General features: G+C 37.5%; 1 protein-coding gene across 2 annotated transcripts in view; it reads left to right on the forward strand.

The window, feature by feature from the left end:
- The window catches only part of CNTNAP2 (contactin associated protein 2), a 1157745-nt gene that overhangs the window by 727257 nt on the left and 404428 nt on the right, over window positions 1-26060 (forward strand). For both annotated transcript variants that reach the window (XM_037385402.1, XM_037385403.1), the window contains one exon: window positions 21813-21919. In XM_037385402.1, coding sequence (XP_037241299.1) covers window positions 21813-21919 — 107 coding nt within the window. The remainder of the gene's footprint in view (window positions 1-21812; window positions 21920-26060) is intronic.

A 26060-nucleotide genomic window follows, 5' to 3' on the forward strand; every position in this document is an offset into this window, starting at 1 on the left:
AGTGGCCTGAAGAGGATGAAGAAACAGCAGGAACAGTAGATGAACTTGTGAAACCTTGTGGGAGACTGGTGTCTGCTATGGGGCAACGTGTGCTAGCTTGGTATGTGATGGTAAAAGACCCTGTTGCAGCTGGCTAGTTTTGAGAGTGCTGCAACATGGAAACATCATCCTCTGTCTTTCAGTTCCATATACAGAACTAAAAACTTGAAGTGTGAATGTGTGGGAAAACTAAATGCAGTGCTTAACCCACAAAACACCTTTTGATTCTTCAAGAGGGCTTCTGGGGGCAGTGTGCAGGTCGTTTGAAAGCATTTAATTATATACATCCATGCTCTGGATTTGTTGGACTTATATAATGCTAAAAATAAGGGTCCACATAGATTCCAAAAGACTTAATGTCTACCCTATATTTATCTTTTCCTTCACAGGTTTTCTTCCTCTATTCTTTAAATTTCCTTTTACACTTTGGTGTTGGAGGGAAAGACAGAGGGAAGTATTTCTCCTTTGAAACAACAAGTGTTGCTGCATACACAGATTTACTGTTTCATTTAGAGCTCTTGACTACCTTTCACTTGTCCACTTGTGCAGTACTGTCTATCTATGCAAAACGCCTGTTAAGTAGCAGTAGAGAATTAGGGTGACCTTACTGGCATTGTTTTGTAGCAAACATAGTGTAGCTCTTTTCCTTTGCTTTAATTCCAGGGCTTTTTCAATTCAGTGGATTTAATTCTACCTTTTTAGATTGCTACTTTAAAACACAGTTTATTTCAATGATTGCGTTTAAAGCTTGACACTGAGCTGTGTCAGTCACAGTTTCCACCAAAGAAAACATGTCTTGTAACTACAATGCTAGGTTCCTGGTTTTAGAGTATGATAATCTAGCAGAGCCTGTGTTAGTATGATTTTCTTCTGAACCACTTGCTCTCATAATACTAAGAGACTCTTAGCAGTTTTGGGTCCTCACAGCACTATCAAACACATAAAAACCAAACCTTCTCAACACGCTACAGATCAGAAGAGATAAATCAGCTACCAAAATCTGCTTGAAGTTGTGTAAGCTGCTCAAAGAGATCTTTATAGTGAGTCACCAGTCTTGCACAGATAGGTCACATTTAAATTATGAACTACTGCATTATTTATATTGGAGAGATTGTAACTCAGAAATCACAGCTACAAACAGGAAAAAGGTCTATGCAAGAGCAGTGAAATTATACTGCAATTTGCTGAGCTACAAAGATAAATTATTTCTAAGCAATATATATTATAAATAGTGATGCTGTACAAATAAGCTGTTCCTGAATTATAGTGGAACAGGAAAAAATGCTACCAATTTCAGTGAAAAACTGAGTGTGGGTTACAAGATAATGACAGTCCTCACAGGCAGAAGAATACTTGGTTCCCAGTGGGCTACAAACTACAATTTAAGCCAGAAGCGGCATGGAAAAAACAGATTGCTAGAATTCTGAAGAAGGAGTCATAAGATCATGAAATAAAAATACTGGGTATTATCAGGTTTAGATTAGAAGATCTATGATGTAGGAAAAGTAAGTTTATCATGCATGAGAGTGAGAAAGAATACCAGTGAACAGATGATCTAGAAAAAGACAGATAAAGCTTATTTTGCTCTAAATTAATGTATTTATGCAGTACTTATGCAGTACCCACACCCCTGCCCCTCAAGCCTTCTCCAGGCTGAACAGTCCCAATTCTCTCATCCTCTACTCATAGATGTTCTAGTCCCTTAATCATCTTAGTGCCCCTTTTCTGGAATCTTCCAGTATGTCCACTCTTTCTTGTACAGTGGAGCCCAGAACTGGACACAGTGCTCCAGATATGGCCTCACCAGTGCTGAACAAAGGGATAGGAGCACCTCTCTCAACCTGCTGGCAATGCTCCTAATGCAGTCCAGGATGCTGCTGGCCTACTTCACCACAAGGATACATTGCTTGATCATGGTCAGCTTGGTGTCTAACAAGATCACCAGGGACTTTTCTGCAAAGCTGCTTTCCAGCTGGTCAGCTTCTAGCTTGTACTGGGTTAATTCACCCCAGGTTTGGGACTTTTAATTTATCTTCGTTGAACTTCATGAAGTTCCTCTCAACCCATTCCCTCAGCCTTCCAGGGTCCCTCTGAATGTTAGCACAACCCTCTGGTATGTCAGCCACTCCTCCCAGTTTTGTATCATTTGCAAACTTGCTCAGGGTGCGCTTTGTCCCAGCATTAATGAAAATGTTAACAGTATTGACCTCAGTATTGATACCTGGGGTATCAATCAAGTGACCACTAGTCACTTGTCTTCAGCTGGACTTTGTGCCATTGATCACAACCATCTGGGCCCTGCCCTAAAACTAGCTTTCAACCAGCCTCATTATCCACTTCTCTGATGTACTTTTTGAGCTTGTCTGTGGGGTTATGGGAGACATTGTCAAAGGCTTTACTAAAGACAAGGTAAACAACATCCACTGCTCCCCTGTTTGTCTCCCAAGTCAGTCACCTCATTGTAGAAGGTTACCAGGTTGATCAAGCATGATTTCCCCTTCATTATTCCATGCTGACTACCCCCAATGACTTGATTCTTTGTGTGTTTGGAAATGGTCTCCAAGAGGATATTTTCTGTCACCTTCCCAGGAACTGAGGTGAGGCTCACTGGCCTGTAGTTCCCTGGATCTTCCTTCTTGCCTTTCTTGAAGATAGGAGGGACTGGTCTGTCCCACTCTTCTGGAACTTCTCCCAGTTGCCACAGCTTTTCAAAGTTGATTGAGTGGCCTTGCCATGGTACCAAGCAGCTCCTTTCAGCGCTTCTGGGTGCAACCAGTCAGGCCTCCTGGACTTGCTTACGTCCAGTGTGTTGGAAGTGGTCCCTAACCTGGTCCTCCTCCATGGAGGGTAAGTCTTCCTTGTTCCAGACTTTACCTCTGGTCTGAGTGGCCAGCTTTACTGGCAAAATGGATGTGAAGAAGGCATTCAATACCTCGGTCTATTCTGTGATATTGGTCCCCAGTTTTCCTGCCCCATTCAGCAGCAGGCCTACATTCCCTAGTCTTCCTTTTGCTGTTTAGGTACTTGCAGAATCCTTTCTTGATGCCCTTGTTTGTTTCCACCAATAAATCCATATGATTTTTAAAACATGCTGAGTCGTGTAGTCTTTTTCCCTCACAGGTTGGAAAAGAGGTTATTTCTTTTCTTTTAAATCCTGGGAGGCACTCAGATGAGGGTCTTCCAAGCTGACAAAATTTGTGAACTTTTCGCAATGTGTGGGCCTTATGTGAGCTAGGATTGCTACTAGGTTTAGAAGTAGCATATCATATGGTCATAAAAGGCTAGTATTTGAGAATCTTGGGGTTACCCAACAGTGAGATGTGAGATCACATAGTTTATACCAAGGCTTTCAACAAGATTTAATTGAATGAAAAAAAAAATGTAGTATGTGCTGTCAAGTATTGACTGTATAGTAAAGCCCAGGATACATGATTAATTTTACCTGCAAGGAAAACCACAGATGAAGAAACTAAAAGCAGAGGAAGTGTTGCAGACAATTGAAAGGCACATGGGGAAATAAGAATGGCAGATAAGAGTTACTGAAGTTAGGACACACAGCTTAATTATGCTATCCTCATGAAAAATACCACAAGATCATTAGCAGCCAGCAGGGATAAGTACCTCAGTTTTATTACTCACAAGAAGCATTCAAGATATGTGAACATATGCTTTAAAATGTCAGTGCCTCATTCTGACCTCCTTTTAGGCTGTCATAATTTGTTACTCTTATATGCTAATACATTTTGATTTCTGCCGTGTTCTGGAAGCTTCCAATAACACGGTATGCACAACAAAATGGTGAAGTATAGATGGTGTCAAAGGATCTCTTGTTAATTCCCTTATGTGCCTTTTTGGTTAAAAACAAAAAGGGGCAATTGTTAAAGGAATGAAGGCAGTGGGTTGATTAGCATTGATAACATGCAGCTGTGGCCTTGCCTCCGCGGCAGTGGGTGGGGTGACATGGATGATGTGCAGGTGTAGCTCGTTCCTGCTAAGTGGTTAAATAGCCCTGAGGATTGTGGGAGAGGGGATCAGATGGAGGAGAAGCAGTGTGGTCTGACCTCTGGAGGAAGGAGATACAGCACAGACAGTAGAATCTAACCAACGGTAAGGCTTTGTTGTAGTCTACTAGTTTGATTGTGCTGCAACACCCTTATATGCTGTTCTAGTGAAATTTAGGAAAGTAACCTAATTCATAAACATGGGGTTTAATTCTGTCTACAACTGTGAACAGGCTTATGAGCCACAGGTTGCCTGCTGGCTGCTCTGGTGCTGCTGCTGCAGTAGGCTGAGCCCATGGGGCTCTCCAGGAAGCTATGCTGGGTGGGGCTGTTCAAACTAAGCTTTTAAATTAGGCTTCATTCCCCACTGTTTTCTAAGGCCTGCCAACCCTGCACTCTGAACAGGCCCCCTCTGTCATATTTAACCAACAAACCAGTGAGTAATGGGTTCCACCACCCATTGGAGATGGGAACCATTATTCACAGATAAATGGCTAAGAGTCTTCCCATTTTTAGGGAAAATGTCAAAGATAAGAAAACTCTTACGAGTTGGTAGGATAAGTTAGTTGTGAGTACCACTAATAGTATTTGCAAAATGTGATTCACATTTTAAATATTGTCTGGCAAGTTTGATGAGGGCTCTAAAGACTGGAACAGAATGCCACACAGGCTACCACTTTCACACTTGTTTCACTTTTCTTTGCTCTTTATTTTTTGTTTTAAAGTATTAGAGAAATTGTAATCTCCAGTTATTAAGTTTTGGTTTACTGTATTTCTGAACTGAAGCCTTAAACTTTTCATCCACTATAGACAGGCTCAGTTAAACTACAAATTCTTCTCAAGTGGTTTTGATGTAACTTGGTCAAATCTCTGATTTCTAAGGTGGAGAGCCATCCACCAAAAAAAGGGTTTATGAAAGTCTGAGAATTAAGTGCAAACTGTTTAGCAGATACTGATTCATCTGATGCCATTTTTAAATATAATTTGTCATAATTGTGTACTGAAAAATTGAAAGAGTGGCTGTACCATGCCACAGTACGCAACTACTAGATATGAACTTGATTCCCATGCTCCATATCTAAACACTGGAGAGCAAATAAAAATAAAAAAAATCTTCCCATGAAACACTGAAATGTGCAATTGCTACAGTGATCAAGGAAGAGAATAAGACTTATTTTTTCCCAAACTTTGAACGTTTCCTTTTTGCTATTGACCATTTTTTGAGTTATCTCTGTACAAAGGAAAACTTCCCTTATGCCTTTTCAGCTTTGTTTTGCAGAGCTGGATGTAGGTCCTTGTTCATCAGATACAGGAACCACAGGCACCTACCAGGCAACGTATGTCAGAAATCCTGTTTTAGCAAAGCTTTATAGAATGGCTGTGGATTCCACAAGAGGCTTTCAAAACTTTATTGGCTTATTTTTGTTGAACAGATTCATATAAATACCAAAAACCTAGTTTTAATATCACCAGGTCAGATTTGTAAATGCTGATTCATAGTGTTTGCTTTGTCTTTGATTCAGAAATTCTTTGTGTGGCCACAGCAGAGCATTAGTACTCGTGCTACAATCTAAGCATTAGCACTGAAAGACCTAATCCACCTGTACACTTGTTCCTTCACTGCAAGGATGTGAGTAGATTATGCGTATCTGAGGACACCCTGTAAATCCAAAAATTCAGTGACATTAATGAAATGTTGGGTACCACAAAGATTTTTATTATGTTGTCCCAGATTCTTGTGTCCAATCAGCAATATTCATAGCAGTAAGAGGTAGAAAGAAGAGCTGTGTATCTGATGGTAATAGCAGACCTGAAGTCACATACCAGGTTGTCTATATACGCTGCTGGTATTGTTATTGTTCACCAGGACTCCAGCTAGGAGAGCAGGAGAAAACAGTACTTGTTCGGAATCTGGGGAATGGTAACAGAGTAGTATATTTGGAAATCAGGACTTAAAATCAAGTCAGGTCAGGAGAAAAAGATTGTAAGAATATGGGGCACATTTTCACAGGAGACTTAAGAGTACAGAGTGAAAACATTGTAGGTAAAGTAAGGGGGGAAGAAAGTGTCATGTATGCATGCCTGTGGTGCCTGACCAGAGGTTATTTCAAGTGAAACCTTTTGTTAGAGCTTGCCGCTTTTGTTATTTTGTAACTACAGCTCAGCATAGGCGTGGCTGAACATCTGGGATACCCCTTCTCTGCACTGATCACTCTTACATTACCTACTGTACATAAATGTAAGCAGACCATTCTTGGAAGAGGTACAAAGCTGTTGATATCGGCAACATGCAGTAAGAAAAGACTTGATGACAGGAAGATGTTTCAGTATTTCTTTCCAATCTCTTGTATAACAGGGTGATGAAACAGCAGGGATTGCCGACATGTTTTCACTGAACTAAAGTTAAGGGGTGAGCACTAACTAGACAGAGCAGTTTGAGGATTTAAAAAAAAAAAAAGTATTTGTCAGTAAAGCCATTAATGAAGCAGACAGCCTATATGCTTAAGGATAATAAGATAAAGCAGTTATCTATTTTTATTAATGTATGTTTTGTAGTGAACAAAAGACAGTCTTCTACTGAAGGGTAAATAACCAGCTATCATCTCAAACATTTAATAAGACTTTCACTGCTGCAAGGTCCCCATTGTGTGTATAATAATCTTATTTATTTATCATTGATCTTGTATTATTATCTTAGTAATGCATACCTTAGCTATTTTAACTTACGTTATATTAATCTTGGTATTTGTGGTTTTATTGTATTGAAATGGAAATAGTGATAGTTTGTGATTTAGTTTTATTTGAGCAGTTGCATGCCTTGCAAAAAAAAAAAAACCTCTATAGAAATTAAGACAGCAATTTTTTAATACCTGTGCACATAGCGATTAATACTTTGTATTTGGGTATGTTTTATCTCACTAATATTGAAATTTTTCTATAAGTGAATTGAATGAATCAACTACATGTTACTGTTTTCATGGCTAATTCTGTAATATTTCATTATCAAAACTGTTGGCTAAAAAGGAAGTTCTCTTCACGAGCCACGCCATGTGTATTGTACAACTGACACTTTGTAACTAGTTAAACAATGAAAAGATTTATCATTTTTGCAGCAGTGTCCATGGTTCCTTCTTTTTTTGAACATACGGCACCACACCTCTTTGGATATAAGGTGAAAAGAAGGCCTTAGCAGATATCCATGAAACAGTCAGAACTCCTTGAGTTTAAAAAAAAAAAAATTAGAAACTTAGACAGAGACCTTCTTCAGTGCTGGTATGCAAGAGCAAGGCAAGAGCAAGTACCTTGGCATGGGAATGGGTTGGTTATATTGTTTCATGCTTCGCACAACAGTGATTTCATAGGTCCAGGCAACAGGTCTTTTAAATGAGTGCTGTCAGTCCTCTTTGGAGTTTCAGTATGCTTCATACTTGTGCAGCAATTGCTATTGCAAGCATTTTACAGCCTTTGCCAGGATGTCTTCTTTCCACATCCTGCCTTTATCATTCTCTTCTGCTTTAAATATTTTTACAAAAGTACGGTCTGTCCCAAAGGTTAGTTCAATCTGACATGCACGAATTGTCTCTTTACACTCCTTCCCTTTACAGAATGAGTGTTCTGTGTTATTATGCAGAGCTATCCTCTCACAGTTCCTCTCCAAAAAACCACCAGATTTCAGTTAATACTGGATAGACTTATTAGGTCTACTCTTTAGGTGCAGCCTGAGTGACTTCTGAGAAACTGTTTTACTTTAGTGCATTAATCATCTACTTTAATCTTATCCAAAAATACATGCACAATGTGAAGAATGGCAGTTGAGATTAAAGTAGTTAATCTGTTTCCTGTCTTTGGAGTCTCTGTTGTTTCCTTGTCTTGCTTTGAGCAGCCCTCCAATTCCTGTTTTTCTAACAGGTTTTGGTTCCCCCACAGTGCTCACACTTGTGATTAAGCATTGTATTTTCTCACTTTTTCTTCCAATTCTGTCTTCTACACACAGTTTCTCTCTGTATCTGATTTTCTTTCTTCATATTATATTTACATCTTAATATTGATGCACCCAATGGTGCAAAACCAGTTCAGATTGCTCCCATATCGGATCTACTGACTTTCAGGCTATCTTCTTATTCCCAGTTCAGCTATCAGTGCAGCTATCAAAGCTGCACATTCCTTCAACAATTTTCTTGCATACTGCCCCCACTCAACTGTTCTAGCCCATTGCTCCCCCAGGAAAATATTTGGAGCTATAGTTATAATTTGAAATAGAAAGTTGGAAGGTGATATTACTTGGCCTGGTAGAGTATAATCCATATAGTATATTTTAACTTACATTTTGAAATGAAAAATTATTTTAAACTAAAAAAAGACACTCTTCATGTTGAACATGTCAAATGACATATTTCAAGAATTTCAACATGTTTCCCAACATTTCTTTGAATTGACATATCAATCAAATCTGGTCCTTTCCTCTGAACAGTCTGTTTCAAGGAAGTGTCAAAAAATTCATAACAAACTGTCTGGAAAGCAAAAGCAAAATATTGTATAGGGGTTTTTCTTTTTTTTTTCCCCTCTTCTGTTTAAAATAAAGCCTCTTAAACTATCTACCAGCCTGTCCTTACTCTCCTGGAATACTAAATGGTAAACCAGTTGCATGAGCTGTTTCAGAACCAGTACTGGCAGCATGCTACTATTTATTTCCTTTCTGGCTTATGCTTTGTGTGCTGAATTTTTGGAGTAAATTTTTGTAACTGAAATATAAACCCTTGAGAAATCAAAGCTTATAATAAACTGAAATACTGACAGAGCCTGAACTATAGTGCGCAAATTGCAGGCTCGAAAAGCAGAAAAATAGAATCAAGAGCCTCTAACTACTCTAAATTATAGTCTCTCAATTTTTCTGTAGGGCAATCAGAAGACTATTTAAGTAGAATAATAAATTCCTACCAATTAGCTATTTGTAATTAAAATTAAACATACCAGGATCATGTCATTAGGATTTTTATAGTCAAGTACATGTTATTAAAACAATTGTATTCTCATTGTTACATTTTCCTTAGAATGATTTTTTTTTTTAATATTTTCTCTTAACATGAATCGGTTTTTTGAAAGCACTCCCCATTTTCAGAAGCTTGGAATTGTCATCATTCTTGGGAAAAGCATGTCTGCATGTTTATGCATATTTAATGTAGGTGTGTGAACACACATGCACATATGTGCACATACTCACACCTATTTACTACTTCAACAGTAAGCCTTCTGGCTTCAAAACAGTTCAGTGTACAAGTTCTAGGTAATAAATGCGTTGTTTATTACTTACGGTACATATCTGTTTTCAGCAAATTGAAAATGAATTGAATAATAGGTTGTGAGTAAAGCATTGTATTAGTGGATTTATTACAGAGCTGTGTCTGCACTGCAGCAGAGCTGTGAATTCACTGGCACATCCTTGGTTTTGATGCCTTTAAAGTAGACTAAAACACTCATTATATTGCAATTTATAAAAATGTTTTAGGGCTTCTATAAAAGAATAAAATACTGATGTGCACTGAGGACACACATAAAGGACAGGGAGATAAGTCAGTTGAACCTATATGCTTCATATTTTATAGATGATATTTTAGCTGAGCATATTGTTGTTTGTGGTAGATGGCAGAATCATCACAGTAAAGGAGAAAAAGCAGCTTGTATAGATTTTAGCACATAGTGTAAATATGCTCCATGATGAGCTGGAGGAGAATAGTGTTGTGTAAAATAACTCCTTTCTGTGTTACTATCTCTTATCATTGTTATTCCTGATAACTGAAATGATAAGGAGGAAATTCCACTCTGATAATGGCTTGTGTAAATATAAATTAGAAACCCTTTTCTGATCAAAAAAACTTGCAAACTAAGATGATAAGAAATGTGACTAGAGAAAGGGGAAAGGTTTATAAGTGAATATGCATATTTCATTGCCTTTAATGAATGATGGTCATCATTAAGGTTTGTGGTTGCATGGATCAGCTCAGGGAGAGTGTTCCATGTGAAATAAGTCATGTGTGAATGCCATCTGTATCTGATTCATTCATGGTTAATCCAAGCCAAATTTGAATTCATGACTCAAGAGAGGCGAGTCAATATGTCCTTGCCAGTATTTACCAAAGTAGGAGTCCGTGAGGATGTACAGCAAGAAAAGCATGCTGACCTTAGCTGTTCCCCTATGATACAATGGGATAACTAAAAGTCTTGGTAGGTTTAGTTTTGCTCTATCAAGAAATAAGGAAGATTTGAGGTTCTTTCAGAGACAGGAAAAATTAGTGTCCTTGGCTTATGTGTTCACTAGGGATTTAATAATGAAACTGACATTTATAGCAGTTGTCATTAATAAACTTCTCAGAACATTAACTTCCATTTCCCATTTGGTTCATTGTATAGACTATGTGTTTTGCTTCACTGCCAAGACTGCATTTTTGTTTTGAAGGGGAAAAACCTTCATTATTTAGGGCAGAAACTGTTTCCTAGAATACTTTACAGAGCAGACTTTTCCAGTCATATGATTGTTGGAACCATCCACTGGAATTAACAATTTAAAGTCTAAACATTGATGCAAGATCCACAGTCTCTGTCAAGACCTCAGAACTTATCCTAGCTTTACCTCCAAAACAGTGCTTATAAGATAATTGGTCTTCTAGAGAAGCTTCCTGATTGTGTCTATCACAGTGAACAAAGTCACCAGATTCCTGACAGTAATGATGATGAAGAGTAAAATACAGAAAGATGGTGTTTTAGGTGAATCACAAGTCATTCATGCCAGGCAAGTAAAAGACCACTTGCTGTTGTGAGTTTTTTAGGAGTACCAGCATTCGGAGTATTTTTAAATAAAACCATTTAGGCAAACTGCACTTTACAAGATCAGCATCACTTTAGTAGTGCTAAATCATGTTTTACTTCGTTTCCTTTAAACCCCAATGCCATAGCAACAATTGGGACATTGACTTTCAATATGTTGAACTCAAAATCTACTAGATGTGAAATACAGCTCCATCTCATTGTGTCATGGCCAGACTAGTAAAATAGGATGCTGAGCCAAGACCATACTAACATCAATAATAGTTGATGGGATCTTACAGCTCCGTGACCATCAAGGTGATTTATATACTGTAAATTTGTAAAGCAAGACATAGGTTGTGCTTTCTACATACGATGCATCAGGATGGTTATCACCTATTTTAAGATGAACATGAGATAGCTGTTGTCCCTGATCAAGACACTAGGGACCAAAGCAAGTAATCTAAAAGATAAGATCTGTTATGGTGTCTACTGAGGAGTGTCATAGCCAAGGGGTATGACAGCCCATGCTCAGTTTTGATTGACACAAGGTGCTTTTTGTACATCATTCATCAATTGTATAATCAACTTTATTCCTAAGTAATTCTTTTTATTACGGGAAGAAATGTAAAGATTTCTAATCATCACTTTCTTTATTCGCCAAAAGATAAATTTAGGAGTAAACTCATTTAAAACAAAGCTCTGTAAAATTCTGTCTTTGCCTGGTGATTCAATGCATGATCGCTTGTGTTTACTAGCAGGGACTATAGTAGTCACTGTTCTGTATTATATAGGCTGCTTACTGATCTCTGTGCTCTGATAATTATAATTTCCTAAAGAACAAGAGAAACTTTCTCCAAATGTCTAACATGGATTATAAATTGAAGTTGATGTCATAAAATCTCAGGAGCTGTATTTGATTCAAGCTGCAAAACACAGAAGTAATAAATGATTAAGAAGACACCAAATAATCAATTTCATGGTTTGTTCTCAAGCCCAGCCAGTATGTTCTTCTATACCTATTTGAAATAGCGAAAGAGAGGTGATTACATGAATACAAAGTTAATCCAGTCAGATTTTGAACAGGGCAATACTTGAAAAGGTTTAAAGATTTCTTCAGGAACTTAGTGAGTAAAAACCGTGAGGTTATTCTGGGGATTCTCAGTGCTTAACACATCTTTTCTTATCCCCAAGTGGGCTGAATTGTACCACATTGGCACAGTTAGGTTAGTGACTAACTGTCGCTTCTACATGTTTGTCTAAATAATATACTCAAATTTACCAGTCCAAAAAAATATTACACAGAGTAGCTCTCAATCTGCTCTAGAAAGTCCTAACCTGTTACTAACTAGGCAAAGCTCTTCATAGGGTAATGAAAAAGTTAAAAACCCCACTGGAGATAGATCATATTTAGTTACTGGTCTTTCATACTAGTTTATTCTTCCTTTTGTTTTGACCCATACAATACACTTAAGATAGTATTTTAGATGCAGATGCTTGTATTTACACCAGTTGAAGATCTGGCCCCGAGTTTGCTGACTACAATACCATGCAATAGAAATTGTCTTTTTAATCCAGCCTGATTTGTTTATGTATCAGTTTGGGAGTTTTCTCTACCTCTGAGATTTTCACAGTATCGTCCAGTTTGCAGCTCAGGGACTGGATTGTAGCCCATGAGCCATTTCCACTCAGTTTATCTGGTGGTTCTTCCCCTGGCACTGCCCCAGAGGAGATGGGGAATAGCTAAAGAAGTTAGTTCCTCCTGCCACAGCTCCACACAGAGCTGGTCTCCTGTTAATGTGGAGCAATTGCTGGGAACTGACAGAAGGGTTACCAGGGCTGGGAAATTCCATCTTGTTAGCTGCTGCAGCAGATTCATCCTCCCCTGCTTTGCTTCAGCAGAGGTGGCAGCAGTTTGGGTTGGACAGAAGTAGATGATCAGCCATCGGCCACCATAGGTCCTAGATTATGCATAACAGGTGCAGGAGATTTTCTGCAACAAATGCTGGAAAAAAAGGTGGTCCAGCTCCTGCAACTGCTAAAGTGGAACAAAGCATAATTTCATTTTAAGGAGCTAATTTGTGAAGTGCTCTGAAAATTGAAAGTGGTGGAAAATAAAGGAATTATTAGTCTTTATAGTGTTGTATACAAAATAAAAACTGCGTCAATACAAGAGGACCGCTTAACTTGAATTATCTGCAGTATTTTCCTTTATGCATCAGTCCTTCATTATTGTTCTAATGCGAACAACCTTAGAATAGCACCTTATTGGTCTGAAGATAACACTGCAAAAACTGTTTGGCAGCCTCTTCTAGGAATATGCCCTAAAGGAACTTTGCTTAACCAAATGTCACTGCATATTTTAATATTGATTCACTCTTTGTAAATCAGTGTCTTTAAAAGTGCCAAGCATTTTCTTTTGATCTTGTGGCAGAACAAGTCTGATAATGCCCACCAAAGAAACAAGAAAACTGTGTATTACAGTAAATGATAAAGAAAGGCTAGGTTCTTCTTGGTTCAGGAAGGATTGTTTAGTTCTGCCGTTGTCAATTATATGCATCTGTGTGCAATTAGGTTAGAAAGCAGCAAATAAAACTGATTTGGGAATTACTGTGAATCTGAATTAATTTTGCAGTGCCTCCCACCTGCCCTTTGTGTTGTCTTGCATATGAGAACTAAATCCTGTTGCTGGAAGTCTCAAAGTCACTTTAAACACTTGTTACATTGAAAAAAAACAAAAGAATCTTACAGGTCAGATCAGTTGTTTTAATTTTATTTAGGACACACTGAAAATCAGAGACCCTCTATGGAATGGGTAATATTAATCTGATACTGGTGCAGTAGGACTCTGCAATAGCAACGTGTCCTTAATTGGTTATCTTGTTGTTCAGTACCACTTTCACCATGACAAGTGGAATGCATTCTGTTGCTCACTAAAGAGCAGTATCGCTGCAAACAGATGCATATGTTTAGAATATTTTTGTGATTTTGTTACTCGTTTACATTAGGTCTTTTAAGTAAGCTACATATATTCAGTGATTCAAACTGCCAGATGAAAGCAGTATTTATTGCTCTTACAAGTTATTTTCCTTGTATGTTGTTTTACAGACCTAATCTGTCATGGTCTTCTTGAGCAGTCAGGAAACCCTGTACAGTAAAAAAAGGTTAAATTTTTAAAAGGTTTTAATAGTCTTTGTGTGGTTGTGCATAAAGGTAGATATTCAACAGGGTTAGCAGTATGTATTTTGAAGGATCTTTACACAAAATAGTGATAAAGGATATTGATTTTAAGGAGGTGTTTGGAGGCGATAAAGAGGGCAACAAATGGAAAAATATTGTAAGACCATTCAACACAGACTGGTGATGGTTAGTTCTGAGGCAGAGGAATGGACAAAAAAGCAGAAGAGAAACAATTTGGGAAAGAAACAAGAGGTGAGCTGTCATCAGGAACAAGATTAGATAGGGATTTGATGATGAGAAGGAAAAGATTGAATTTCACGTTAAGAATATTTCAACCCAGGTTATTTTCCATTGCAAAAAGCCTTTAACATTTTGTTCTGCTCTACAGAAATTCTCATGCTGTCATTATCACTGTAGCATTTGAGTTCTTTTCAGTACGGTAGTGGGCAATAAGTGTCAAATCTATTGTCTGTAGTTCATTCCTTCCTTTTGACCTCCCAGGTGGAGGAGTAATTGCACAGGTGAATGTTTTGGTTTGGTGGTGTTGCTTGGCTTGGTTGTTTCTAATTTATATATATGGAGGGTTAGTTTATATTACATTTATTCACAAGCTGTACTTTGCACTTATGCTAGAGATGGGAAGTGTGAAGGGGAAGCAGGGGAGGAAAGGAAAAGGCAGGGGAAAAAGAGAAAGGTCTATGTTATACACCAGAGAATAGTGAGATTTGTGATGGTTCTTCAGTCCTGAGGGGCTTAATTTGAAAGTCTGTGTGTGGCCATCTGGACACTTAGCTTCCTGCGTAAAGTAACTTTATTTTCCTGCTCAAATGAACTCTAAACTTTAGAATTTGAGTCAATTACTATGTACCTTGGACGCAATTTGCCTGGGGAAGCTAGTTAATCCATTAAATAACCCTGCCCTTGGGAATATAGTCCTTTAAAAAAACCAAGGTAGTGACCAAAACCTGGTGATTTACAGAAGTGAAATAGCACAGCCACAACAATAAGGAAATACAGTCACATAATGAGAAATTAAGAGACGGAAATAAATGCTTTCTGTTTCTTATGGGATATCAAAATACCTCGGTTAGAAATGGGTCTGGAAAGGTGTCTGAGTCCATTCTCCTGCCTTCAGGCAGGACCAAATATACTTAAGTCATGCCTGATATATATTATTTTGAGGAGTTCTTAAAATATCTTTTACCACTAATGAACCTCATTGCTTCTTTGCCCGTTCCCTCTGGACATTTCTAACAGTTCGTAATCTTCCTGTTTCCAACTACTTTTTGTACAGTTGATAATTGGCCATTGCTTACGTCTGCTGAATATGGTGTTAGGATTTCTGGGTCTTCTATGTCACTCTCCTGCTTATACCCATATTATAAGATCCCTGTTTCTCTGGGTTTTGTTTTTCTTGTTGGCAATAGGATGGTGGGTTGACTGGGGATCACTGTACCACATGTGGAATTCCCCAGATCCCTTTTTGAAGAACTGCTGTCTGGCCAAACTCTTTCCCCACGCCGTGGTTACTCCTACCTCAGTATCAGACTTCTCTCATACTGTTGTTACCAAAATCTCGGAATGAAGAACTTATCGACACCAATGTGATGCAGATAAGCAGGCACTTCTTTATTGACGTCCGGGTGTGTAAGTGAGTCCTCTCATGATCAACGCACACCAAGCTTCAAAATCAGATATCATATATAGGACTTATTCATACATATTCATTAAATATTCATGCATAATCATAATATTTCCCATAAATCATTAACATGTTCTCCTCCCATATCCGATTCTGCGCAATAGAGCTTAGAAAGGTCCAGAAATGGGTCTGGGGTACGATTTGTGTAGGTGGTATATGAGTCAGTGGTCGCGATCTCCCCCTGCCGGAATTACCTTTTACTAAAGTTCACGGTTTCTTGGCAGGCAACTACAAGCTGTTCCAGTCGACTCTTCCCAATTTCCATTAATCTCATATTTTGACATCTCAATACACTTTCTATATACAGAAGACTGGTCAGATACAAAGAAACCTTTCAAACCCTAAATTATTACTTAAGTTTCAACAATGATTCCAGCCCATTCTTCTGGCCTTAGTACAAGATGTACAGAGGGTCTCATAACAGCTTTTACTAAATAATCATAAGTTTCTTCAAAATATATTTTTATCCTTCTATATTTCTATTTATAAAATAACTCTATGAAATCAAATAAACAAAGTCAATCAATCTTAACTTTTTAACAAATCGATAACACTGCTGTTGTATTAATTATCACGTATTTCAATTTAGTTTCCCAAAATATTTTCTGTTTATAATCCTCAAAAGAGCAGCCTTTCCCAGTTTCATATCTTCATTCAGAAGAAACGCCTCGTGTCGGTCCCAGTTCATTTGGCACGGGCAGTTCCCTCTCAGTCTCTGGCAGAGGCAGTGTGGCTTAGGCCAGGTATCCCATTCTGCTCCCAGTTGCCATATTTCCTTGGGACTCTCAGACCATTCCCTGTGGTCTGACGTTTGTATATTCACTCATGGGATGGAGGTACGATGGGTGGAAGTAGCCCGATTGACAATAAAATAGTATGTCTGAACCAGAGTGCTGTTCTTGGTTGCTGCAAAGATGCATTTGGAAGGAACAGTGCTTACTGCAGACTACGTGAGCATCCTGTTTCCAGTTTTCTCTCTTGGAAAGTCTAGGGGTGGGGAGAAGCTTAGTGATCTACCAGATATTTGTATAGAGCATCTCTGAGGAAATGGTAAAGCTTGAGGAAATGTTCAGTCATGGATAGACCACTTGTATTCCTTGTGCAAAGTATATCTGGGCAGACAGTGAGGAGAAGAAGTGTAGTACATTTCTCCCTCATCCAGCTGAAATATTAGAGTTGCAATCTGGTAGTTTTAAATCATAGACAGCTGATTAAAACAGATTTGTTAAAAAGAATTTTAACCAGAATTTACTATAGGTAAAGTGTAAAAAAGGACAATTTTCCAACTGGTGATTTGGAGAAACTCTCTCTATATTTTTAATCAGGAAGGCATTGTTGAACATCAGCAGGAAAGTAATGGCATGGGGTTTATTTTGGAATGGAAATTTGGTCTATTGCTTTGGTCTGTGTTGTGGACAACTAGAAATTGCAATATTTAAGGTAGAAGGAGGTGAAAACCTGTGAGTTGGCTCCTGCCACAGCTGAAGGCAAGGCAACAATATTATACCAGTTATTACTGAGGAATTTTGCTTATCCTCCTCAGATTAAATATTGCTAATGAATGAGCAAATAGCAAAGAAATGAAGGAATAGCAATTAATTAGGATGATGAGTAAGAAGGCACTAAGAATACACCAAAACTAATTAGGTAATAATTGGGAAGATAGCCTTCTTTCATAATGCTAACATGTCATATTGCAGTAGTAGTAGTAATAATAATAATTATTATTTAAAAAAGAGCAGCATGGTTTTGTATTACTAGGTGACAGAGTCAACCTCATGTAATTTAACAAATGGGAAGAGAGAGATCCAGATCACTAGACACCTATTAATCTGATTTTAGTAGTCTTACTAAGCTTTTGAAGAATTGAACAGTAGAGTAATCAAATGCCTGGAAATGAATAGAAGGTAAAGTGAAGCAGGCGTTTATCAACAGTCAATTGTTCAGGATTAACCTGATCTCCTCTGATAAAAGCTTCGTAGTTTTTTCTCAGACAAGAAATACAATAGATTTCATTTGTTAGATATCAATAAAACATTTTATATACTGTAATGATGGAAATTACTCGCTAAACCAAGGAATAGGGGGTTTGAGAGAGGAACTGCAAAGTGAATGGTGAACTGGCAAGTGGAATTGCCTGCAGTTTGAGCTGGTGGAATAACAGCTGGCTGAGACATTAGAGTTGCTCAGAGACCAGTGCCAGAGATGATCCTGTTTAATGCTTTGACCTTGGCTCAAAATTAGGAATATCTTGATGAAATATGCTGACGATATAGATTCAGCCTAGAAAAATAAGCAGAAACATTGGAATGACACCATGGAAGTTGTAGTACAGGGGGATGCTGTTGGTAACAAGAACAAGAACTTCTGTTAAAAGATGGAGCTTGTTGGTTGGAAGTGATTGGAAAGAAGGATGTACTGAAGGTATTTAATGTATTGAGTAATCTCAGAATGACATTGTCTCAGAATAGTGGCTCAATCAGGAAAATGCTATATATCAAGCAAAATAATTTCAGTAAAGAGATACAAAAGTATTGATCAACTCTGAAACATTGGTAAGACCTCCTCCAGAATACTCATTAGATCACAAATGCAAGGGGCAGCAGAGGTACAAGAAAGAACAACAGAAAACCTGTTTTCCAACAGGAGACTTGTTTTCATAAAAATACTGACTGAGAGAACTTATGACTGTTCTCTGCAAAATCAGAGGATGTAAATCCCAAAGAAAAACAAGTGTTTTGAAACACAACTCAGTGTTACCAAATAAAATACCAAACAAAACATCTGTAAACTCTCTATGGATAAATTTTGCCATGGAAATTAAAAGAAAGTGTATCAAACTTGAAGGGCTGAAGTTCCAGACCCACCTTTCAGAAAAAGTCATAGAGCAAGAAAGTTCTCAAAATGGAGTCAGCAAGATTTCATAAACATCAGTTCTTAAAATCTAGGTGTTCACAATGGGAAGGAACAGAACTCGGTGACTAGAAACGTGCTTCCACTCCTCTGTTTTCTGGCAGCTTCTAACTTCAAAGCCTTGTTCGGGAGGGAAGTGTCATTTAGGAGGTTGGGGGGTTGGTTTGGTTTGATTTTTTTTTTTTTTTTTTTTGTTAATGTAATGCAGCCTTATGTCTAAAAGGAGACTAAGGGATGGAATTGCCTAGAATCATAGTCTTTTAAGCTAAATGAACTGCAAAAAGGGCATGTGTTGGGTTTGAGTGTGTACATTTTTGTGTATACTAAATGATAAGTGTGAAGTAGATCAACGATATGATTGCATAAGTTTAAATAATTTAAAAAATACGAATTTCTTCTGAAGATGTATATGGAAATACATAGGCAAGGTACCTTCTACCTTACCAGTATTCATATCTCACCATCACTCTATGGCAAGAAAAGTATTTGAAATATAATGGACTTTATAGTTAGGAATTTTATTCCTTCTGATACCTCTACTGAATTCAAAGGGGTTTTTCTTCTGTAATTTGTATATTCCAGTTAAAATTTCCTGTAAACTCTATTATGGTGGGTAAGGTTTGTCCAGAAAGTGGACAGATGAGCAGCAGATAATGTTACAGGAGTTTGCTAATGGATTTAATAGAAAATTAATTTTATAATTTTATTTGATAAAATAAACTAACAGAAAATTGGGGATAGAGGGAGGACTTAAGGAAATGATCCTATATTCTGATTTAAACTCCAGTTAACACTAATATTAAGATATTGTTTAATCCCTTTCTCTGACTACATCATATTTAGAGCAGGGAAAAGCAGATGAGCAAAAAGAAATTTTGCAGATACAGGGTAAGCTTGCCCAACCTCCATACTAGAAGTGCAAAATTGAAATCAGGGAGTTTGCTGAATATCTCTGGGTTTAAGTCTTAATATGCTCCATTAATTTATACAGATAAACATCTGTTTTTCATATTTCCCTAGATCAAATTGTTTACCTCAGTTACATAGTCAATAGTGCAGTATCTCTACTAGTTATGCTACAATAGAAGTAAGTTATACCACGCTAAAATGTGAAAGTAGTTGCTAGCATTCTGTGTGAGACTATATATAAATAGCTGGCAAAATTCACATAGAAAAATGTTTAGTTTGGTCACTGGAAAAATACTTTTAATGTTCAAATCTAAATGAAGAAAATATATCAAAAGCAGTTATTTTGCAAGGCTATAAAGACACAAAACTATATTCAGATTTAGGAACTTTTGTAGATGTTTATTTCGTTGAATAAAAGTTACTTTTATGAGATTACTTTTGAAATGCTGCTGCTTTCTGCTTTTTCTGCTCTTGTACCCACCAGCTATGGATTTATATAAATTGTTAAAGGTTTGGATGTTTAGAATTGTGCTATTATATGCTCTTGTTTTTCTTCTGTGTTGTTGAGAACACAATGGAAAATCATCACCTATTAACCAAATAACAGTAAGCAGCTCAATCTGTTCATTTAGCCTGCCACACTTACAAAACTAAATGAATCCAATTAAACCATGTTGAAAACATATTTTATTGAACTGTGGTAATTGCCTCAGGTAGTTTCACTGTATTTTATTCCAAACCCAAAAATTTTAAATCCCTGTTTCTTGCTTTAGAAAAGCATTTCTTTAAGCACTGTTTTTAACCAAGCCAGTATTTTCTGATATTTTTAAATAAGAATGGGTAGCCTTGAATACTACAGGCTGCTATAGCATTTAAGACATCTATATTGTGTATATTCTGAGGTACTTGTACTGGCACGCATAAACCCCAAAACCTTTCTGAACCTGAGTATGCAATGTTCAGGTCTCAGTTGCAGACCAGGATGTAGGTTGCTCTTAGTAGCTGAGTCATGTGTACCGATGCTGTTGAAGCTTGGGAGGTACAAGACCATAAGTTTATAAGGAGTTTACCCAGATACCTGGGTTTTCAATCAATTGCTACGTGGGAAGGGAAAGCTGTCCTTGACTGTTATTTAATAGAGTGTTGCTAAGTATCACAGGAATATGATTAACTTCAGATTTACCTTAGAGATAAGGATCCTTAATTTTTAACGCATTTATGAAAATATTCTGTTTGTCTATTAGGGAGTCTCCTAATTTTAATTGTTAATGTCATAATAACAAAAGTTTAGTTTGTAAATTAAATTTGGTTAACTCAACATGAAAGAAAAGCTCCTTTAGTTCTTGATCAAAAATGCAAAGCTTGTACTGAGTCTGACTAACAAATTTAGTAAGAAAAAGAAAAGATTCTTTGAAATGATATTTGAAAGCCTGTCAAAGAAAAGAAATGTAATAGTTTCAAAGGTGAATGTACATGGTAATTCCCATTTTTAACTACCTTTGATAGAAAAGAAACTGGCCAAACTCATAATCTTTGAAATCACATTTAGATAATATTTCAAACAATAAATATATGTTCTACTATAACTCTGGTTTTTGCTGTTCCACTTTTTCTTTTTTTTTTTTTTTTTTTTCATTCCTTCTGCTCTCCAGCAACATTGTAGCTGGAGAAGAAAAGTAGGTGAGTGGGAGAAAGGTGAACAACACTTGCCACAAATCTCTGTGAAGGAAAAACTCTTACAACTCTTACACTGAACATAGTGTTTGTTTTAATAATGCAGCATTAGTAATTTCTATCCCAGCCGGTAGGCAGTCTGCCTCCACTTTATCCAACTGCTGGCAGCAGAAAGATAAATACCAACTCACTGGCATTCTTTCTTTAACTTCCAGTCTGTTGTGGGACTGAAGTCCTTGAGGCATGACACCACCTGCACAGTGGGAGGAGGTGTGACTTGTGATGTTCTTTTTGTTTTGACAGCCAGGTACCAGTCACAGGAGGCTTAGAACCTGAATTTATGATGGTTGAATGTATTCCACCTTTATTGCGTTTTTTTGCTGTTTGTAAAAGGGCTGCAGCAGAGCCTCGATGAATCATCTCTTGTGCAATTGTGTGTTCAGATATAAATTCTGTTAATCTGCCTAAAATAATAAGGATTAATTACTAGACAAGGACATGATACACTGCTTGGGCAGCTTGCAATTTAGCTGGGTGTAAATCTTGATGCTCATTTAGTTTTTTCTTTCTGTCTTTGCATCTCATCCTGACAGGTGTGTGCCCAATCACTGTGAACACGGTGGCAAATGCACCCAGACGTGGGACAGCTTCAAGTGCACTTGTGATGGAACTGGATACAGTGGTGCCACTTGTCATAACTGTAAGCCATTCTGCAGTTTTTAAATTGCAGTGGAGCGGGGAAGACACGGATGTCTTTTGGTTGAAATGAAAAGTCAGTCTTCCTCTCTGGTTGCTAAAGATCCTAAAATGTTTGGTTTTTTTTTAGAGGAGATGTTGGCTTAATCATGCTCCACCTTATCTACATAGGGATAGCACTGTGCTATGCCATGCAAGGGATCAAAGCAGTACAGCCCTCTTAGCTGGGTGTACTGAACACACACATTCTCACCAGTTGCACACTGGAGTTTCCAATGAACACAGTGAATCTGCCTGAAGCTGTTAGGGAGAGCTGCTGGCCACTGCTAGAGAGTTGGCCACTGGCTCAGGTTGCTGTTCCTGAAGCATGTTTATATACTGATTATTGGCCATTCTGAAATCAAATTATTTATGCTGTTACGGATTTCTCATATGAGAATATTTCCTATGAGTTCCACATGCCCTGCATTATTAAAGACAGAGAAAACATAAAGGAAAGAAAGGAACAGTGGCTCTTTTTGTAGGTTCTGAACAATGTATGCTGAGTCAGTAGTGTTTGTTTTCTTTGTCTTGTACCCTAAGTGTGGGATTTTCATCTGTGAAGTGTATTCTAATCTATCTAGAAGATGCAGAAAACTTATCCATTCCTTACTTATCTCCCTTTTTTCTTTAGCAAACAACTTCTTAATATTCAGGAGAGAATAAAATGCTTCTGAAGGGGTGGAAAGTTGAAACAGAAGCCAGGATCTATAGAAATATAGATTTAGATTACCTTAACGACAATAATGTAAAATTTTATGAAAATAATAACAGAATTCTTTCATTTTTAACCAAAACTAAACAAACCAATGAAGCAATTTTGACAATTCACAGTTGTCTGGATTTCAACAAAAAACTACTCTATTTTTTGAACATTTTCTTAATGTAATAGGGAATGCATTTGATATAAAAACTATTAATGCATGTATATGTGCTCGTGTATGTATTGAACGCCAAAGTTCTCCATGGTCTGCCTACTGAACTGGTGAAGCTGAAAGAGTTAAATGGCAAGCTAACATTTATTAAAGAGATATTTAAAGTACCAATACCTGGATGAGAAATTTCATGGGCAGCCCTTTTTCCACCAAGAGTGATTGTGCATAGTGATGGCATGGTTGCATCTAATCTTGGAAAAGAAAACATGGAATTTACAGTGAGGTAATGTTTTTGGTGCAACAAAGAAAAAGATTTCATATATTTTTCTGAAAGTATATTTCTTGATCTTTGGCTGATCTGTTACAGGCACTTGGAAAATAGGATTCCTGGGCATGTGATAGGCTGTTAAGATGTTTAACTGCAGAAATACACTGATGGAAGCTCTGTTAAGTATATTTTATCTGGTGAGCCTCTGAAAATAAGTATAATGTTAGAGGAAACACTATCATTTTGGATCCCACAGCCTACCAGCAGTGAGACTGCTGCAGCTGCATTCCCCTAGGTCCAACCAGTAGTGAGTCTGTAAATATATTCCCAGTAGGCATGCTCCTACAGAGTCCATATACAGCACATACACATATATATATATATACATGGCTGGCTGTACAGCTCATAGAGTATACACATGAACACAGCACCAATGGCCCCATCCTGCTCATGTTTCTGGCTGACTGAGCCCACTAGTGAGAGCAGTGAACATGCATGCCCACACACAGTGGATCCCTCCAGCAGCTCAGCCCAGGCACTCACTCAACCCAGTGGCTCTCCCTGGATTCCAGACTCCACAGCTGCTGATGCCTGGACATTGGATGGCCTGGCAGGGTATTATTTGGGCTCCTTCTCCAGCCACTGTCTGTGCAAAAGTTTCTTAGATAGCTAAGCTTTTGTTTTGTTTCATCTTTGTGTTTAAAGAACCTAACTAGTTCTTACCATGTGTATTAATCTACTTTTAAAAGTTCTTTCTTACAAATGAGGGTGAGCAGAAAGTTATTCACCTGATAGTTATTCACCTGTCAGAATATGTGAAGTCTTATGATTTTCTAAAGTATAGAATTTGATGGCACAGGAATGTGTGAAAACCAAAAATTATAGCATCAAACCATATACTGAGACAACCTTAACTGCCTTTATTGAGCTGGCAATATCTATCAATAGTTACAAGTTCATGTTCCAGTATTAGATACAGCTGCAAATAATGAGAGGATTTGCTGATGCTTGCCAAAGGTTATAGTTACACTGTCCTGAGGTCCAGGGCCTCAGCTCTGCTGCGATGATACTGTCCCTATCAGTCCTTTCCTCCTTGTGCAGCATGCCTGGGGGTGCAGGCGTGCTCGGTGTGCTGCCGTTTGCTTTTGTGTTCTGATGTGTGTGGCAATAGTGGTACAAGAGAGATGCTGGTGGAGGCAGGAAGTTGGACTGATAACGGGTGTGTGGTATAAAAACAGCTGAAAGCAATTTTAAACAGCATTGTGGGTTGTGTGAAAGGCTGTAAAATTTAGCAGATGCCATGATTCTATGGAGCAGGAAAGTGTTTAAATGCAGATAGCATTTGTTCAGTACCATTTAACTTAAATATATGATTATTTTACAAAACAAATGGTATCATACTCTGCAGTAAAATATGTATTTCTTTTCTCAATGTATGTTTGCGCAGTGGGTTTAACAGGGCATTTGTCAAAGAGGGTGGAGTCAAGACTATGTTAGTGGGAATGGTAACTCCATAGTTGGTGACTTTCATGAGTTGGGACTTTTGCTGAGCTTCATGGAGTAAGCTAATTCTGTGTTACTGAAGGGTTTTTTTCAGTGAATAGATTTTGCTTTGGTCAGGGAATTCGATACATTCCTGAGCTTTTGACATGAAACAAGGCAAGGCTTTGCAGCCTTGACTGAATTTGAGACTGCAGTTCTAGGTTACTTTGAAGTTGAAATTCAAGGTCAAACTCAAGGAAAAAACTCCAGGAATGAAACAGAGAAAAATGTTTGCATAAAGTTCTTGTGAATCAAAATGGCTTTGTTTTACACAGGTCTGGTCATAATATATTTGTAGTATAGTAGTGAAAACAAAAATTAGTCTAGAGAGATAGAGAAATATGTATTCTGGAGCTGAGACATAATAGAAACTATAAACCAAAACCAAAGGGCTATAAAAGGAAAAATTTCAAATAAATAATTCTGAAATAGCAACTTTAATTCATATTATCTCTCCAATTGCATAAATCATGTATGTACACGTGCCATTTAAGGATCATGAAATAATCTGCTTTTCAGAATAGGACATTGTTACAGTAAGGCTCTTCATCTTTCAAAGATACACCAAAATCTTCAAGCTCTGTGTGTCCACTTCCTTGTTATTTGTCAGAGGTTTAAGCAGCCATTCACAGAAAAATGTCTCTACTCCATCGTAAGTTTTTTCATCTAGCTACAGCTGTGTCCCTGGAGTCCAATGGTGAATGCACCAAAAATACTGGAAAGTTGCGTCTCTCATTGCATGGTAAATACCCTAGAAATCTGCCAGATTTCCTTTGGCGAACAGATATGCACTGCTCAAGGGAATACTGTGGCCTGGCAAATATCACTCTAGAGCGTCAATTTTATCATTAGACAAGACTAAATGATAAATGAATGTATTTACGTAGAAATAATGACTTACAGTGATGAAACAGTTTCAAAATTAATTAAAAAATAATTATTAGGATTATAATTAAGTATCATTCTTACTAGCTTTATTGCATCAGCTATATTTTATTCCCTGACTAATTGACATTTACAGCCTACCAAAGGCTGACCTGCCATGCAGAGTTCTTCAAACAATATTTTTTTCAGAGTACACTAGTAAATTGTTCCTGGAGCCTTTGGAACAGGAAATCATTTTCCTTATTACGTCTCTTCTCCATCATGATCTACGGGTAACACCAGTCTGCTGCACCTTGCACAAGTTAATACATCTAGGTTTAGGTTCAAATGTGCTTCCTGCTGTTTACAGCTGATTTAAAATGGAGTCATATAAATTTACAAATAATGTATGAAGATAAATAATGATCATTCAATCTCTTTGTCTCCAATCTTTAATATACAGCCTAATGCATATTTTCTCTAGAATCTGCATGTAAGAGAAACACAGTAAAGGACTTACAGACTTTACCATGACTATGATGTATCTACCTACTACC

This window comes from Falco rusticolus, chromosome 4, assembly GCF_015220075.1.
Source record: "Falco rusticolus isolate bFalRus1 chromosome 4, bFalRus1.pri, whole genome shotgun sequence".
Lineage (NCBI taxonomy): Eukaryota > Metazoa > Chordata > Aves > Falconiformes > Falconidae > Falco > Falco rusticolus.